The 16,991-nt window shown below is 41.5% G+C and overlaps 1 protein-coding gene across 2 annotated transcripts in view; it reads right to left on the bottom strand.

Annotated features, from left to right (window-relative positions):
* The window catches only part of nrbp1 (nuclear receptor binding protein 1), a 110,648-nt gene extending 94,050 nt beyond the window's left edge, over positions 1-16,598 (bottom strand). The window contains exon 1 of one of the 2 annotated variants that reach the window (XM_043695360.2): positions 16,154-16,598. In XM_043695360.2, the coding sequence (XP_043551295.1) occupies positions 16,154-16,321 (168 nt within the window). In that variant the 5' untranslated portion in view covers positions 16,322-16,598. The remainder of the gene's footprint in view (positions 1-16,153) is intronic. The other variant, XM_043695361.2, reaches the window with a different exon arrangement.
* Between the last annotated feature and the right edge of the window lie 393 nt (positions 16,599-16,991).

The following is a 16,991-nucleotide window of genomic DNA, read 5'->3' as shown; positions in this document are numbered from 1 at the left end:
ATATCAGCTATAATCTAAATATGTTGGACTGGGGTGTACAAAGTTAAAGATCACAACACCAGATTATAGTCCAACAGGTTTATTTGGAAACACTAGCGTTCGAAGCGCTGTGCCTTTGTCAGGTACTTGTGGAGTATAAGATCATAGGATACAGAATTTATAGGAAAAAAAGTTTACAGTATGACGCAACTGAAATTATATATCGAAAAAGACCTTATTGTTTGTTAAGTATCTCATATTTTAGAATGGGCATGTTGGTTTCAGTTCTTTTATATGTAAATCCCAAAACTTTATTAAAGTTACATTCTCAAGTGAACTTTAACAATATCTGGGCCAACATGGTACTTAATACATTAAAAAGGTGTAAGATGCCCTGTGTGAGGCTGTGCCCCAATGTTCAGACTCATGCTAATCTAAAAAAGGGATTTACAGAATCTTACATGGATTCATGCAGTTTTTGAGCAAAATAAAATGTAATTCTGCGAATACAAATCCATCCCACAGACTTGTGTGCACGCGTGTACACATGGGCGTGCGCACACAGGGGAGTATGTGTGACTGAGATCAGTATATGTGTAGAAGTGTGAATGTAAAGGGGTATAGATATGTGACAGTCTCTGTCTGCGAGTGAGAGAGAGTGTGTAATGCAGTGGGGTCACCTGTAGTGTGACATGAACCCAAAGGTCCTGGTTGAGGCCATCCCCATGGGTACTGAACTTGGTTATCAGCCTCTGCTCGGCCACTTTGTGTTGTTGCCTGTCCCAAAGTCCACCTTGGAGGTCAGCCGAAGGTCTGAGGTCAAATGTCCTGGCCCGCTGAAGTGTTCTGACTGGGAGGGAACATTCTTGTCTGTTGATTGCTGTGTGGTGTCCATTGCTATAGCCTCTACTCGGTCTCACCAATGTACCATGCCTCAGGGCATCCTTGCTTGCAGCGTATGAGATAGACAGCATTGGCAGAGTCACATGAGTACCTGCCACGTACATGGTGGGAGGTACTCATGTGGGCACAGACAGCTTCACACAGGGCACCTCACACCTTAAATGCATTATCTTGGTCAACACAGCACCTATTGTTAAAGTTCACTTGAGAATGTAACTTTAAAAGGAAGTTCTGGGATTTACATATGAAAGAACTGAAGCCAACATGCCAATTCTAAAAAATGAGAGACTTCTTCAATACATTAATTTCAGTTACATCGCACTGTAAACTTTTGCTATAAATTCTGTCTCCTGTGACCTTATACTCCACTACCATCTGATGAAGGAGCAGCACTCCAAAAGCTAGTGCTTCCAAATAAACTTGGACTGTAATCTTTAAGTTAATAATCTAAATAAATTGCACAGCAGGCTCAAAGAGAACGAATGAGCCATGACTGCTCCAAATTCATACATACGTAACAGGACTAAGCCACTTAGCCAAGTGAGCCTGTGCCACAGTTCAATAAGAACCATTTTCCCACATTATCCCTACGTAACTTAATATCAACCACCAAAAGACCAATCAATGTCCATCTTTAACATATTCAAAATGACTGAGTATCCAGTCTGCTGGCATAGACAATTTCAAAGATTCACAACCCCAAGTCAAAATTTCACCCCAGTTCAGTCCTAAGTTGCAGACTCTATTCCAAACCAACATTCACCCTAAGCTTCATGGCCATACAAGTGCACGGCTGCTCGGAGCACTTGCACACAGCAAGTGCCACGCTGATGCAATTGGCATCACTGACGTCCAATTCCAGAAATCATGACTGTACAGAGACCTCAGGAGGTCCCCACAGAAACAAAAAAGATTAGCTGCAAAGTAGCTCCAAAGTACTCTATAAACATTGCCTGAGGAAGAGGCAGGCATACCAACAATGCTCTTTCACAAAAAGGCACCAGAAGCATTAGGGCTACAATCATCTGCTTTAAGCTTTACTGGGTAGTCAAATGTTTCAGATGTCAGACACCGTGGTCACAAAGCAAGTTGTCTTTTCTGGCTCAGTCAAAGCAGACACACTAGACAAGGACAGAAGCAGCACTTAAAGGATTTGCTGAAAGGCCAACAAGAAATGCAACATTAATCCCTGAAAGGCTATACACTGTGTCTGAACCAGATGGAAGCAAGAGAGGCAGTAAAAACAACCAAGACCAGAATCAATTAGACATGGCCAGACATCCCAAAAGACAACGAGATCCCGAACTGGCCTCAGTCATGTGCGGACTCATGGAAAATGATCATCCTCATTTGCGAAGAATTGCCACTATACATATAGTGACATTATGATTCCCCCTAATTCTAGTCTCCGAGCACTTTTCCACACACAGTCAGGCTCATGACAAAATTTGTTTTTAAGATCACCTCTCATTCTTGGAAATGCTCAAAGTGTTCACCTGTTGTTTAAAGACACAACCTCCAGTTTAAGAAGCAATCAGCTTCAATGAAAGTATAATTGCACCGGCAAGCATTTAAAATTGCCGTAACCAATATAAGTAGACAATTGTGGCTTTTGTATTTGGTAGTAAAATACACTTCACTTCAGTGTGGAATGACCCCTCCTTATGTTTTACTCATAGATTAACATGATATTGTGAATGTTATTTAAATATGCTTTGTTCTTTTCCTCTTGGAATTATAAAGTATGCCAATTATACAGTTAATCACTGTCTGAAAATTAACCATGTTCAAATGATCACATTTGCAATACTGCAAATTAATATTACTACTTACAATTGTTATAACTGTTTCAACTCAAAGCTAGATTATCAAATCTTACTGAATCCAAAGTTTTGGTAGATTCAGCCATCTTTTTCCCCCCCATAGAATGCTATTAACAAATTCACTCTCAAATTATGGTTTGTGAGCATTGCACAGATTTTATACTGCTTCTATACATGTATACTCTGCCCTTTGAGTGCGTCAATTTTGTAATCTAATTTCTTCTTGTTTGCGGTTACTTTCCAAGCTTAATCACTGATTTTATATCAGTGATAAAAATTACAGTAACTCAATAAACAAACATTTTCATTTAAAACAAATATAAGTAGACAACATGGTTCCGACACCATTGCTGAGCTGCTTTGAATTCGAGCAAGAAAACCAACTCCCAGCATGTGTCAAGAGCATCTTTCCACTTCTCCCTCATCTGGAGCTTGAACTAGCAAATTTCATCAGTTAGCCTGAAAATACTTGAACCAACTGTTCAAGATTTTATTTGATTGGATCAGATGAAATTTTCTGATCTCAGAACAATTGCAAGAAACATCATGATTGATGGCATGACCACAACAACAAGCAATAGTTAACTGAATACTCCTAGTGGTTTCAAATGTTAGTCCCAATTGATTTCCTACTCAATTCTTCATTTCATTTTGGTGCCTTTGTATTCATCTCGTCTTTCTAATGGATTTGCCATATAACAGTTGCCCTTTGCACAAGAAACCAAGCACTCACTAAATTTCCACCCTTGCAAAATTTCATTGCTTTATTCCAAAATATGAAAAATGTGCCTTTTATTAAGATTAAATTATCTATATTCTGCATTTATTCCCCCAACCAACCCAGATGTGTGTCTTGGCTAATCCTACAGTTACCGGTTGCTTATTTAACAAATTTAGACAAAGTAGCCCCATCTGAATCATGCATTTGTGTATTTCCGATGCGCCTGATTTCCAACAATTCTCCCTTTTCTTAACTCGTGACAGGGTTGCAAGACATGGGTCACATTGAAATTTTTGTTCAAGCAGTTAAGCTAAAAATTTAGAAATAGAAGAAACGTTTTCCTTAAAAAGTTATTTCCCCCACTTCTGATATTCAAATTTTGGTTTACAGATGCCAGCTATCTATTAATCATATGTGCACATCCTCTATTATCAGCTGCCTTCAAAAGGAAATACCAAACAAATGATGTGCACAGCTCACAACAATTAAGCACTAGAATAAAATCATCCCTCTTCAGGTCATATGTAGAGATCACTTAGTAGCATAACTTCATTCTAACCTAGTGACCCATTTACCACTCCCTGGAAATCCACAGTGATGAGTTAATCTGATCAACATCTCACAGAAATAACAGCACTGCACTGTGGAAACATGGAGAAATGCTCATGAAATACTGATCTTACTACAAATTTGAAAAATTTGTACCATAATGAAGTTTTCAAAACTGAAGTTGTTGTGATACAATTTTTGTTTCCATTGAACGTACACAAACAACTCCAGCGAGCAGAATTATATAATTATAGCTTTTCCCCTTCATCTTCAGACAAAAATATTCCAGCTTCTGCACTGCGTGTCTGTCTACTCACACAGCAAAAACTACAGGCAAGCTTACTTTCTCATGCAAAGCACAGTATGTCTCAATATTCATGTTGCACACTGGACACTAGCAGATTTCGCAACCATGTATTTTCAGGTATTTGGGCAAGACAGAGAGACACAGACAGAGAGAGACAACAAACCAAAACTTTCCCCTGCAGCTGTAAAAGATGCAAAACCTGCCGGCACACCACCTCCATCCCTGCCATCACAAACAAACAGTCTTTCCAAGTGAAAACAGAGGTTCACCTACCTCTCGTCTAGACTAGTTTAGTGTTTGCAGTACTCCACATGAGGTCTTCTCTACATCAGTCAGACTAAACATAAACATAGGGAACATTTTGTCAAGCATCACAGCCTGGACCTTAGGGCCAGCCTGACCGCCCAGTCACCTTTTTCAATTCCTCTTGCCGCTCCCTCTCAGACACATCCATCCTTAAAAAAAAATCACCTGATGAAGGAGCGATGCTCCGAAAGCTAGTGTGCTTCCAATTAAACCTGTTGGACTATAACCTGGTGTTGTGTGATTTTTAACTTTGTACACCCCAGTCCAACACCAGCATCTCCAAATCATGTCATCCATCCTTGGTCTTCTCCACCACCACAGTGAATCAGATCGTAAATTGGAGGAACAATACCTCACCTTCCACCTGGGCAGCCCACACCCTTGAGAATTCAACACAGGAGTTCTCCAATTTCAAATAACCTTCCCAATCATCCTCCCAACTCCCTTTCCAGCTCCACCTCCTCCTTTCTAGCTACCAACCAGATTCATTCCTTTCATTGACCAGCCAGGGCATACCCACTACTTGTACTGACCTGTCACTACCTCACTACGTGCCCCTGTCCCCACCCATAATTCTTTATCTACAGCTTCCCCCACTCCGAAGTCGGGTTATACCAGAAACTTCAACTTCTTCACCTCCTGATGTTGCCCGGCTTGCTGTGTTCTTCCACCCTCCAGCTTGTTTACTTTTGATTCCAGCATCTGAAGCTTTGTCTCTAACTTTATCCCCCACAATCAACATCCTGAACAGCCATATGAATACTGTGGCCAAAACAGAAGATCAGAGGCTCCTGACAGCACTCTGCAGCAGATACCAGATGCACCATAATAATTCTCAAAGTTCCTACGACAGCACCTTCCAAATTTGTGACCTCAATCACCTAGCGGGTCTGGGGTGGCAACTACTACCAAAAGTTTCTTTCTAAATTGTTCTTCACTATATGTGTTTCATATCATGGACTTTCATCTTTAAGAGGACTGTGGCTGTCCCTACACCCACAAGACTGCAGTGGCTCAAGAAGGCAACTCACCACCACCTCCAGGGTAATTAAGAATGGACAATAAGTACTGGCCTAGGCAGCAACACTGATTCTGTGGACAAAAACACTATACTTTGTACATGTAAATCTTAACAGAAAGGTAAAGAACACAAATTAATTACATTTTTTATTTATAAAGCATAAGCTTAAAGTGCTTCACAGAAATATAAAAGAATACAGAACTGAAATAACTGCAAGGAGGCCGATACCCAATCAACAAGTCATCATTTATTTACTTGCACACTGTACAAGACTGAGTCCCCTGAATTGAGGAGATCCTAATCCCCTATTTAAATATATTTTTGTTTTCTTTTAGAGTCATAGAGATGTACAGCATGAAAACAGAGCATTCAGTTCAACCCGTCCATGCCGACCAGATATCCCAACCCAATCTAGTCCCACCTTCCAGCACCCGGCCCATATCCCTCCAAACTCTTCCTATTCATATACCCATCCTAATGACTTTTAAATGTTGCAGTTGTACCAGCCTCCACCACATCCTCTGGCAGCTCATTCCATACCTGTACCACCCTCCGTGTGAAAAAGTTGCCCGAGGTCTCTTTTATACCTTTCCCCTCTCAACCTAAACCTATGCCCTCTAGTCTGGACTCCCCGACCCCAGGGAAAAGACTGTCTATTTATCCTATCCATGCCCCTCATAATTTTGTAAACCTCTATAAATGTCACCCCTCAGCCTCCGACGCTCCGGGGAAAACAGCCCCAGCCTGTTCAGCCGCTCCCTATAGCTCAAATCCTCCAACCCTGGCAACATCCTTGTATATCTTTTCTGAACCCTTTCAAGTTTCACAACATCTTTCCGATAGGAAGGAGACCTGAACTGCACACAATATTCCAACAGTGGCCTAACCAATGTCCTGTACAGCCGCAACATGACCTTCCAATTCCTGTACTCAATACTCTGACCAATAAAGGAAAGCATACCAAACATTTTCTTCACTATCCTATTGTTTAATTGTCCACTGCCATTCATAACTGAATGTGGCAGGACTGCAGAGGTGAGATCTGATCCATTGGTTGTGGGATAAATTTAGTCCTGTCTTTGTCTTGCTCATTATGCTGCATCTAAGTAGTCCTGCTTAGTAGGTTCACTAGATTGACACCTCAATTTTAGGCATGCCTGTACTGCTCCTCACCTGCGCTCTCCACTGAACCAGTTTTGGATTGCATCCCTATCTTAATTGCATGCCATACCTGCATGCTAGATTTCAGTGACTTATGAACAAGTTAACCTCCCCTCCAGATTGTAATTATGGTGAGACAATAATCTATGCTGTATCATTTTGTGATATAGTAATTACCAACGTTATCAATCTACACTGAGAAGAATGTAAACACTGAGGAAAAATAGTTGCTTCTAAACTAAGTTGCATGAAACGTTGCAACAAATGAAACAAACTCAGAATGGTGATGAGCAGGTATCCTTTTGCACATCAAATATCAACATACAGTCTCACACAAAACAACACCTAAGTGAAACAAGTAAAGAGTGGTAAAACTCGTAATGTTACTATGGTGGCAGCGGTAACAATACAATCCTTATGCAATTAGCAGGACTTAATCCATCAAGATGGATGCAAGAAATAATTCTACAAAATTGACCACAATATATTTGGCCTGGGCAAAACTGAATTCAGCGAGGTGAATTAAAAGTATTTTATTACCATATCAAATTCCTAAAAGGAACACAGAGCTTTGGCCTGTATGCATACAATTTCATTTTGAATCTGTTCCTCACATCTGCAAGAGAGAACTTGAAGTCCATGCTATAATCAAGTCCAGAGTCACAGACACATAGTAGCTACTCAAAACAACTGAATTTATCTGCACATAATATTACAGCCTCCAAAGTGCATTTCCTGAAACCAAGAGACTGGCAAAATCAAACAAACACACAAATTACAAGGGGAACTCAGGTGGTCTGGTAGCATCTGTGGAGAGAAAACAGAATTAATGTTGCGTCCAGTGATCCTTCTTCAGAACACTGGATTCAAAACATTAAAATTTTTTCTCTCTACGTATGCTTCCAGACATGCTGAGTTTGTCCAGCAATTTTTTGTTTTTTTTTTAAAAAAGAAAGTGATCTCCAGGAGTGCAATTCTTAGTTCTATCAGCAAGTTTTAAGATTTGTAGCTCAGGTTGAGGTTCTGGATGCAAGTTGGCTCACTGAGTTGGAAGATTCATTTTCAGGTGTTTCATCACCATACTAGGTAACATCTTCAGTGAGCCTCCGGACGAAGCACTACTGATGATTCCTGCTTTCTATGTGTGGGTTTCTTTGGGTTGGTGATGTCATTTCCTGTTCTTTTTCTCAAGGGGTGGTAAATGGGGTCCAAGTAATGTGTTTGTCAAGAGTGTTCCATTTGGAATGCCATGCTTCTAGGAATTCTCATGCGTGTCTCTGTTTGACCTGTCCTAGGATGATGTATTGTCCCAGTCAAAGTGGTGTCCTTCCTAATCTGTATGTAAGGATACTAGTGAGCGAAGGTAGCCACAAAATCACATGACCCTCTCTCACTAGTATACTTACATACCGATGAGGAAGGACACCACTTCGACTGGGACAATACATCCATCCGAGGACAGGTCAAACAGAGACACGCATGAGAATTCCTAGAAGCATGGCATTCCAACCTGAACTCTATCAATAAACACATCGAATTAGACACATCTACCACCCCCTGAGATAAAGAACAGGAAATGACATCACCAACCCAAAGAAACCCAAACATATAAATAGAAAGCAGGAACCATCAGCAGTGCTTCGTCCAGAGGCTCACTCATGTTACCTAGTATGGTGTTGAAAATGAACCTTCCAGCTCAGCAAGCAAACCTAAAATATTCACCTTTTAGGTTTTACAACAACTCAAATGTCAGTTCATCAAGATTACATTGAAATGGTCTCGTCATCCTGGCAATATTAGAAAAAGTCTGGTTCAATTTTTAAGGGGTAGTTTATTTTCACTCTGCAAATCAGTCAAATGAAGTTTGAAGCAAAGAAAAACACAGCTCCACTGGCACAAAGCAGTATTTTGCCAAAACCTAACACCAACTGAATATGTTTACATTCCTCTCACAGTAGAGATTGCACAGGCAGACAAAAATACAATTAATGTCTTTATTTTTTTAAAAATCAAATCACCAAATCAAAGTTTCAAATTGGTCACTGCATATAAGCCAAAAGGATTGCATAACAATGAATTCAGAGTTGAAATTGTGGGCTCAGTACATTACAACAGTGCAAATTAGAACACAAATGCATTATTTTTGCCTTAGCAGCTCGGATCCCTTCTATCAATGGTACTGTAGCACAAAGCTGTAGAGGACAGATTAGCCTTGTGCTGAACTTGCCATTTTGTGATCTTCATTGGAGTGGCAATGCACACAATTTTTCCTGATCCCTCAGCTAAAACAAAATACATAATTTGTCCTGGTTCTTAATCTAATGGATAAGAAATATTGGAAGTGCACACAGAGATTGAGGAAGAACACAATCTGGTTTGCCTGACATTACACCTCCATTCCCAAAAACAAAAATCGCACATTTACACTCAGCATCCATACACAAGAATGAAATATAAATAGGCTGTTCATGCAGTTTGGTCATCAGGAGTCAGGAATTAAAAAGATGAATAAACTGGCACCTAGAATTTTGTAGCCTAGAGATTATCTAACAAACAATGAAATCTGCATCAGTTTGCAGTTCTTTTAACTCACTCCAACACATTTTTGCTACCCAACAGATACAATATTTCAGTGATTAAAATTTTCTACATCTTGAGTAAGTGTCCTTGAGAATCATCCTAATATTTTCCCTTTGTTCATAAATTCCCATGGTAATCAATTTTCTGTCTTTTTCACTTTTGATATCCAACCATTTTTCAAATAAAATTTTCAGATTTCCTTTTCTAATGTCGACAAAGGCTCGGATGAGTGGCTGCTATCGCCCAGTTTGAAGCATTTAAATGCAAATTTTGGGTTACATGCTTAGGCTTGAACCAAACATGAAAATCATATTGTTGTACAGCCTATGAATGAGTCACATTGAAGCTAACTAAAATGCATTGGAGCACAGTACTTTCTCCAACCCTATCTAAAAAAGATGATAAACTGATGGTTTCCGTGCATTTCCAACCACACTTGCTGAACAAATGATCCAGATTTCCAATGAAATTATTCCAGGATCTCGCAATCTGAAAGATCAACAGAGTGACTTCATCTGAAGAGTTATCTAGTTAGATGTACCTCTCTGAAAGCTGCCACTATAAGAGAAAATGGGGATGTACCTTCAATTTAAAACCCCATAACTCTTCATTCTCGTTCAAGTCAACGATTAACTGCTCCTTTGTGTGCAATGTAAGTAACAAAGTTTCACCGTAAGTGAAACTTTCACAAGGAAGCTTTGTATTGCACCAATGAAAAAGCCAATTTGCTAGGATTTCCAATTTCATTCCAAATACATGCTCCCTAGTGCTACTGCACTTATTAATCAACATTAAATCTGTCCAGCATTAAAGGTGACAAAGTACTGGCTGCATGTTGCTTACAAGCTAGAGAAATAAACTCTAAACCAATACTTTATAAGTAGAGACAAAAGAATCGCTGATCTTGCTTTGGAAAGTTAAATTACATATCCAAGTTGCATGGCACCCGCTGCTATCTTATCCAAGTTTACAGAATTCAGACATGGGGTCACTAAGTATGACCACATTAGTCAAGTGCAGGAAAATCACATTATTCATCCACTTGATATTCAAACAGATCCTGCACTCACCCAACTCTGCAGAAAAAGCTGGAAAATAGTGGTGTGCATAACAAACAAATCTTTGCCCTATCATAAACAGTAGGAAGGAAAACAGACTGTGACTTCTCCCTAGCTAATTCAGTTAATGCTGTTTTTGCCTTCATTTCACAGTAAGCATTATGTTGCAAAGCAAAGAAAAAAGGGGAAAGGAAATGAAACATTGATTTCCACATAATACTTTCCTTTCAGCATGTAATCACATTCAAGTGAAATGACACTTCAAGATATTGTAAGGATACATTGAAAATCTCATGCCATCTGAGCTTATCCTGTTCATCATGTCAACTTTGTTCCCTTGGCAGAGTTCCCACTAAACTGGTGGTCACCTAATTTTGCTCCTTAGCCCTAATAGAGTCATCGAGATGTACAGTACAGAAACAGACCCTTCAGTCTAACTTGTACACGCCCACCAGATATCCCAACCCAATCTAGTCCCACCTGACAGCACCTGGCCCATATCCCTCCAAACCCTTCCTAATCATGCACCCATTCAGATGCCTTTTAAATGTTGCAATTGTACCTGCCTCCACCATTTCCTCTGGCAGCTCATTCCACACATGTACCACCCTCTGCATGAAAATGTTGCTTCTTAGGCCTTTGTTATATCTTTCCCCTCACCCTAAAACCTATGCCCTCTAGTTCTGGACTCCCCCCACCCCAGGGAAACGGCTTTGCCTATTTATCCTATCCATGCCCCTCATGATTTTATATACTTCTATAAGGTCACCCTCAGTCTCCCGGTGCTCCAGGGAAAACATCCCCAGTCTGTTCACCCTCTCCCTGTAGCTCAAATCCTCCAACCATGGCAACATCCTTGTAAATCTTTTCTGAACCCTTTCAAGTTTCACAACATCCTTCCGATACGAAGGACATCAGAATTCCATGCAAACTTCCAACAGTGGCCTAACCAATGTCCTGTAAATCCGCAACATGACCTCCCAACTCCCGTACTCAATACTCTGACCAATAAAGGAAAGCATACTAAATGCCTTCTTCACTATCCTATCTACCTGCGACCCCACTTTCAAGGAACTATGAACCTGCACTGCAAGGTCTCTTTGTTCAGCAACACGACCTAGGACCTTACCATTGCGTATACAAGTCCTGCTAAGATTTGCTTTCCTAAAATGCAGCACCTCACATTTATCTAAATTAAACTCCATCTGCCACTTCTCAGCCCATTGGCCCATCTGGTCAAGATCCCGTTGTAATCTGAGGTAACCCTCTGCGCTGTCCACTAAGTTGGCTGATGACACCAAAATTGTAGGTGCAGTGGCATGTCGAACGCCATACAAAGGGACACAACAAACTGTCGCGATTTGGATTCATTCTACTTAAAAAGGTAGGAAATTAATTGGTGAGGTTCAAGTATGAAAAGGTGCACATTGAGAGGTAATAAATATGCTCTTTTATGGAAAGTGGGGGAGTTTCCAAGACCAAAGCGGTTGTGTGTCCTTTTTGTTGTTGAAAAGGGGTGATAAGATATCATTGGAATTTGATAACCCTTGGGGAAAGGAACCAATAGTCATAGTGGAGCACCACAAGGATTGGTGCTGGGTCCACTACTTTTCAGCATTTATATAAATGATTTTGGACGTGAACATAAGGGGATGAGTGGAGCCCACGTTTGATGACGTGGTGTCAGTCAAGCTGGCTGCTTTAGCCGGAGTAGCGTCAAGCTTCTTGAATGTTATTGGAGCTGCATTCATCCAGGCCAGTGGGGAATATTCCATCATACTTCTGACTGGTGCCTTGTAGATGGTAAACAGACTTTGGGGTGTTAAGAGGAGAGTTACTCTCCAGAGTATTCCTAGCCTCTGACCTGTTCTTGTAACCACTATGTTTATGTGACAAATTCAGTTGAGTTTTTGGTCAATGGTAACTCCAAGAATGTGGATGGTGGGGAGTTCAGTGAATATCAAGGAGTCTAGATAAGATGGTCTCTTATTGGAGATGACCATCGCTTAGCATTCATGTGGAGTGAATGTTAGTTGCCATTTCTCAGCCCAAGGCTAGATAGTGTCCAGATCTTGTTGCATCTGAACATGGACTGCTTCAGTCTGAGAAGACACAAAGAGTGGTGACTGCACATCACCACTCTGACCTTATGATGGAGTGTGATTGATGTTTGATTGAGTGACCAACATTCTTGCAGCACCAATTTCTTCTACTTTTGCTGCTATACATATCCCTTTATGGTGTACTCCCTCATGTAACCTCACCTAATACAACATCTTGATGTTACTCGAACTCTGGCCTCCAGTACACAGGTCAGCTCTCCCCATCCCTCTTCCTTCACCCTATCATTATCAACTATGTCATCACTTATCTAGGGTCCTTAACTCCGGAATAACTTAAAAAAAAATTGGAGCAGGGAAACTGGAAGCAGCAATAGTTAGAAAGGGATGATGCCACAAACAAATAGCGACGAGCAGGAATTCAAAACTGAAAAAATAGAAGCTAATGCGAATCATGAGAGAGAAACCAGCAGGAAAACACTGGAATAGTCAAGTCTGGTGGTGAGAAGGCATGAATAATAGTTACAGCAAAGTGTTGTTGCCTTTTCTGAAGATGAACCTCCAGGTTCAGAAACTCAAACATTACTTACATAACCCTGATTCAGCGAGGAAGTGGTTGCTAACAGGCTGCAGTTGAATTTAAAGTCATATGCATCAAAGTCAGGAACCCTTTACAGAGGAAGGAAACCGGGATCATAAATGGGTCAATTCCTTTTTGTTGCATGGGATTTCCAAACCTGGAACTACACACAAGATTATTTCTGTAAAATGTTGACGTCTTTGAAATGGAATGATAAATCACCTTTTAAACAAAATCGACCAACTGATTTCCTTTAGCATTCAGCGAACTAAATTTTCCACAACTGCACTCAAAAAACAGGTTTTAATCACCATTGTAAAATATCCGTATCTATCTCGGGTATCTGCTGTCAACAAATTTCAAGCCCAATAAACTCCCCACCATTCCAAACTGACATTACATACTTGATGGAATAAATAGAATATCTGTCGCCTATATTCCAAGCTTTTGAAGACTATATATGGAAATGGCAGATGTTAAGAAAGCATGTCTTGAAAACAGCTGCACCTTCTGTGAAAAAAATGACACCAGAATCCAATCGCTAGCAGTGTAAAAGATATATTAGAAAAATGCTGTTTCGCCAGTAATATAATTAAAATTGATAAAAAAAACAAGTTAGCAGAAACATTCACAACTAATTTCTGCTATTTTGCAAGTTATCTAATTAAGAGCTTTCACAGCCCAGATATAAACCAGAGATACTGAGTTGCCTGTTTTAAATCATCAGTTTGTTCTACTTCAAGTTGTAGAGTCAGAGTATGGAAAAAGACTTTTTTGTCCATTGAGTCCATGCTGGTATTCAAGAATTTATCTGTTCTAACCTGATTTTCTAGCACTTGGCCCATAGCCTTGTATGCTGTGGTGTTTCAAGTGCTCATCTAAAGAGGTAAAGTCATTATATTCCCAGAGGACCATAGGGCTGCTATTCTATTACACAGAGACAATTAGTGGTGAGTTTACCATGACGGTCACCAAGCCTCAAGTGATAGACAAGGTTGTAAAGTCGGCACCTTCACGGGGGCCTCAGTTGGCGTAAAAATTGAAGTTGTACAGTTGGCATCATTCTGCACCATCCACTAGTCATCCAGTTTAATACCCCTTGTTTCCAGTTTCTACCACCCTCTTAAGCAGTAAATTCCAGACACCCACCATTATCTGCACAAAAAGAAATATCTCAAATCCCCTAAAACACAGAATAAGAGCTGGAATAGGCCATTTGGCTCTGTGAGCTTGCTCCACCATTCATTATGATTATAGTTCATAATTCCACTCAGTACATTGTTTTCACATTCTCCCAAGCACTTGTATTTCTTTGTCCCCAATAATTTTAGCTAAGCGCTCTAAGGGTAAAAAGATTCTTTCTACATATCCTATCCATGCTCCTCAGAACCTCATAAACCTCAATAAGATTTCCTTAAAAGGGGAAGGCAACAGCCGAGCGATTTTATTGCTGGACTGTTAACCTATGAATCCATTATCAATTGTCAGAAAACCCATGTCATTCACTAATGTCCTTTAGGGAAGGAGATATGGTCTAGCCGATATGTGACTCCAGACTCTCAGCAATGTGGTTGTCTCTTAACTGCCCTCTGGGGAATTAGGGATGAGCAATAAATGCCAGTGACATCCTCATTGTGAATTAATCTTAAAAGATTATCTGCTGTAAGGAATACAATCCCAACCTATCTAGTCTATCTCCACAGCTAAATATTGAGAGACTAGGTGAACAGCAGCAGGCAGATTACAATGTAAATAAGTGCAAGTTTATCCATTTTTGTCAAGCAAAAAGGCAAGGATACTTGCTATGTGGCATGAAATTAAACAGCCAAAGAAGCTTGCAGTTCAGGTGTTTAAGTTTTGAAAATGCCATGAACAAGTGAAAATTATCAAAGCAGCTATTGGCATGCCAGCCTTTATATTGAGAAGACTGGAGCACAAAGATGCACAAGTTATTTTGCAGCTATACAAACCCCTGGTTAGACCCCACTACCCTCAGCAGATCTGGACACCAACTCTTAGGAACAGTTTATTGTCCTTGGGAGGAGTACAATGTAGGTTTACAAGAATGATACTTGTACTTAGGGTTAAGTTATGAGGAGAGAATATAAAAGTTAGCCATGTTTTTCTAGAATTTAGATGGTTGGGGGTGATCTCAAAGATAATAACACAAACAGACTAGGTGGTCAAAGAAATACTGGTTGGCGATTCTTGAACTAGGGAGCAAGGTATAAATATCAGAGTCAGACCATTCAGGAGTGATTCTGGATTAGAGGTGCTGGAAAAGTACAGCAGTTCAGGCAGCATCCGAGGAGCAGTAAAATCGATGTTTCGGGCATCAGGAATACAGACAGAGTGCCTAAAGGGTGGAGAGATTTATCTCTCATTTATCTCTCCACTCTTCAGGCACTCTGCCTGTATTCCTGATGAAAGGCTTTTGCCTGAAACGTCGATTTTATTGCTCCTCGGATGCTGCCTGAACTGCTGTGCTTTTCCAGTACCTCTAATCCAGAATCTGGTTTCCAGCATCTGCAGTTATTGTTTTTACCCATTCAGGAGTAATTTCAGGAAGCAGTCCTACCCAGAAAGGGTGGCAGAGGTTTGGTACATGCTACTACAAATAACAATTGACGCTGGATCAGTTATTAGTAATAAATTTCAGGTAGTTTTTTTTCTTGTTCAGCAAAAGGTATGAAGGCCAAAAGCAGGTGCATGGGGCACTGTCACGAATGGCAGAACAAGCCGGAGGGGCTGAATGGCCTACTCCTTTCCCTATGAATAATTCCAGCAGAGCCCAGACATCACGTTAGTGAATCTACTCTGCAAACCCACTGGGGCAACCACATCCTCCCTGTGTCTTCAACTTGCAAGGTAAAAAGTCTGATACAAAAGGCACAAGCTCCTGTCAAGCTTTATCGCATTCGTGTTTTTTTTAAAAAAGGAGAAACTTGGGTTTGAAATGTTTCAGTTAAAGGCGAGGGACAGATCACCCATTCAGAAGGGGTTGCTTCCCCCTAATCAACCCACCCCTCCCCCCCATCCATCCATCCATCCATCCATCCATCCCCCCCAATCCATCCATCCATCTCCGTCATCAAAGGAGCTCACCTCCTCCCGTCGCTTCTGCCAGCGGCCACACGGACTTTCCTCCAGGATCTCGCTCTCGTCCTCGCTCTCATCCTCCTCTTCGTCGTCCACCTCGGCGGCGGCGTTCATGGCCTCGGCCGCCTTGTCCGCCGCTGCGGCCACCACGGCCGTCTTTTCGCCTTCCGACATCCCGCCCCCCTCCTTCTCCCCTCGAAACAGGGGGGGCGAAAGAAACACTCAGGGCCCAGAGACCGGATGAAGAGAGAAGGGAGGGGGGCGGGGATAGGTGAAACACCGACAACTCCTGGTCGGATGATTACAAATCAGCTCTACCTTCTTGAGGGGGCTACCATTTGAAGATGTGGGAAGCTTTCGTAAAAGATCGCCCGATTTCTTCCTCTCGATCCCACCTGGGCGTTAAAATCTCCTCAGCCCCACGTTTAATGGCGACCACGGCTCCATTCGCTCGAGCTCACGAGCCGTCCCGCCCACTTCCCCAGGGCGATGGTTTGCCAGGCAGCGGAACGGACCAATAGGAATCCGGAGTGGGGATTGCACGCGCCTCTCCGCCCACTCCCCCGGGCGACGGTTTGACTGACAGTACAGGCTACCAATAAGCGCTCGAAATGGTTGAGGGCCGGGCCGGCACAACCCACTTCGCCTCCGTGACGGCGACAGCAACTTCGGGATGATCCAATCAGCGCCACGCGTTTGGTATGCGGAGCGCAGCTACCTGCTTCCTCCTAAGCGACAGTTTGACATCTTGATATTGACCAGTCAGAGACAGGCGCGCGTGGTGGCAGATCAACGGTTATGTCACGTGCTTTACGAGGCGCTGAAGAAGGCAGGACAGACCAAC

Source organism: Chiloscyllium plagiosum, unplaced genomic scaffold, assembly GCF_037043375.1.
Source record: "Chiloscyllium plagiosum isolate Xiang-an unplaced genomic scaffold, Cpla_swu_hap1 HiC_scaffold_10, whole genome shotgun sequence".
Lineage (NCBI taxonomy): Eukaryota > Metazoa > Chordata > Chondrichthyes > Orectolobiformes > Hemiscylliidae > Chiloscyllium > Chiloscyllium plagiosum.
This window is presented reverse-complemented; position numbering and strand designations above follow the sequence as displayed.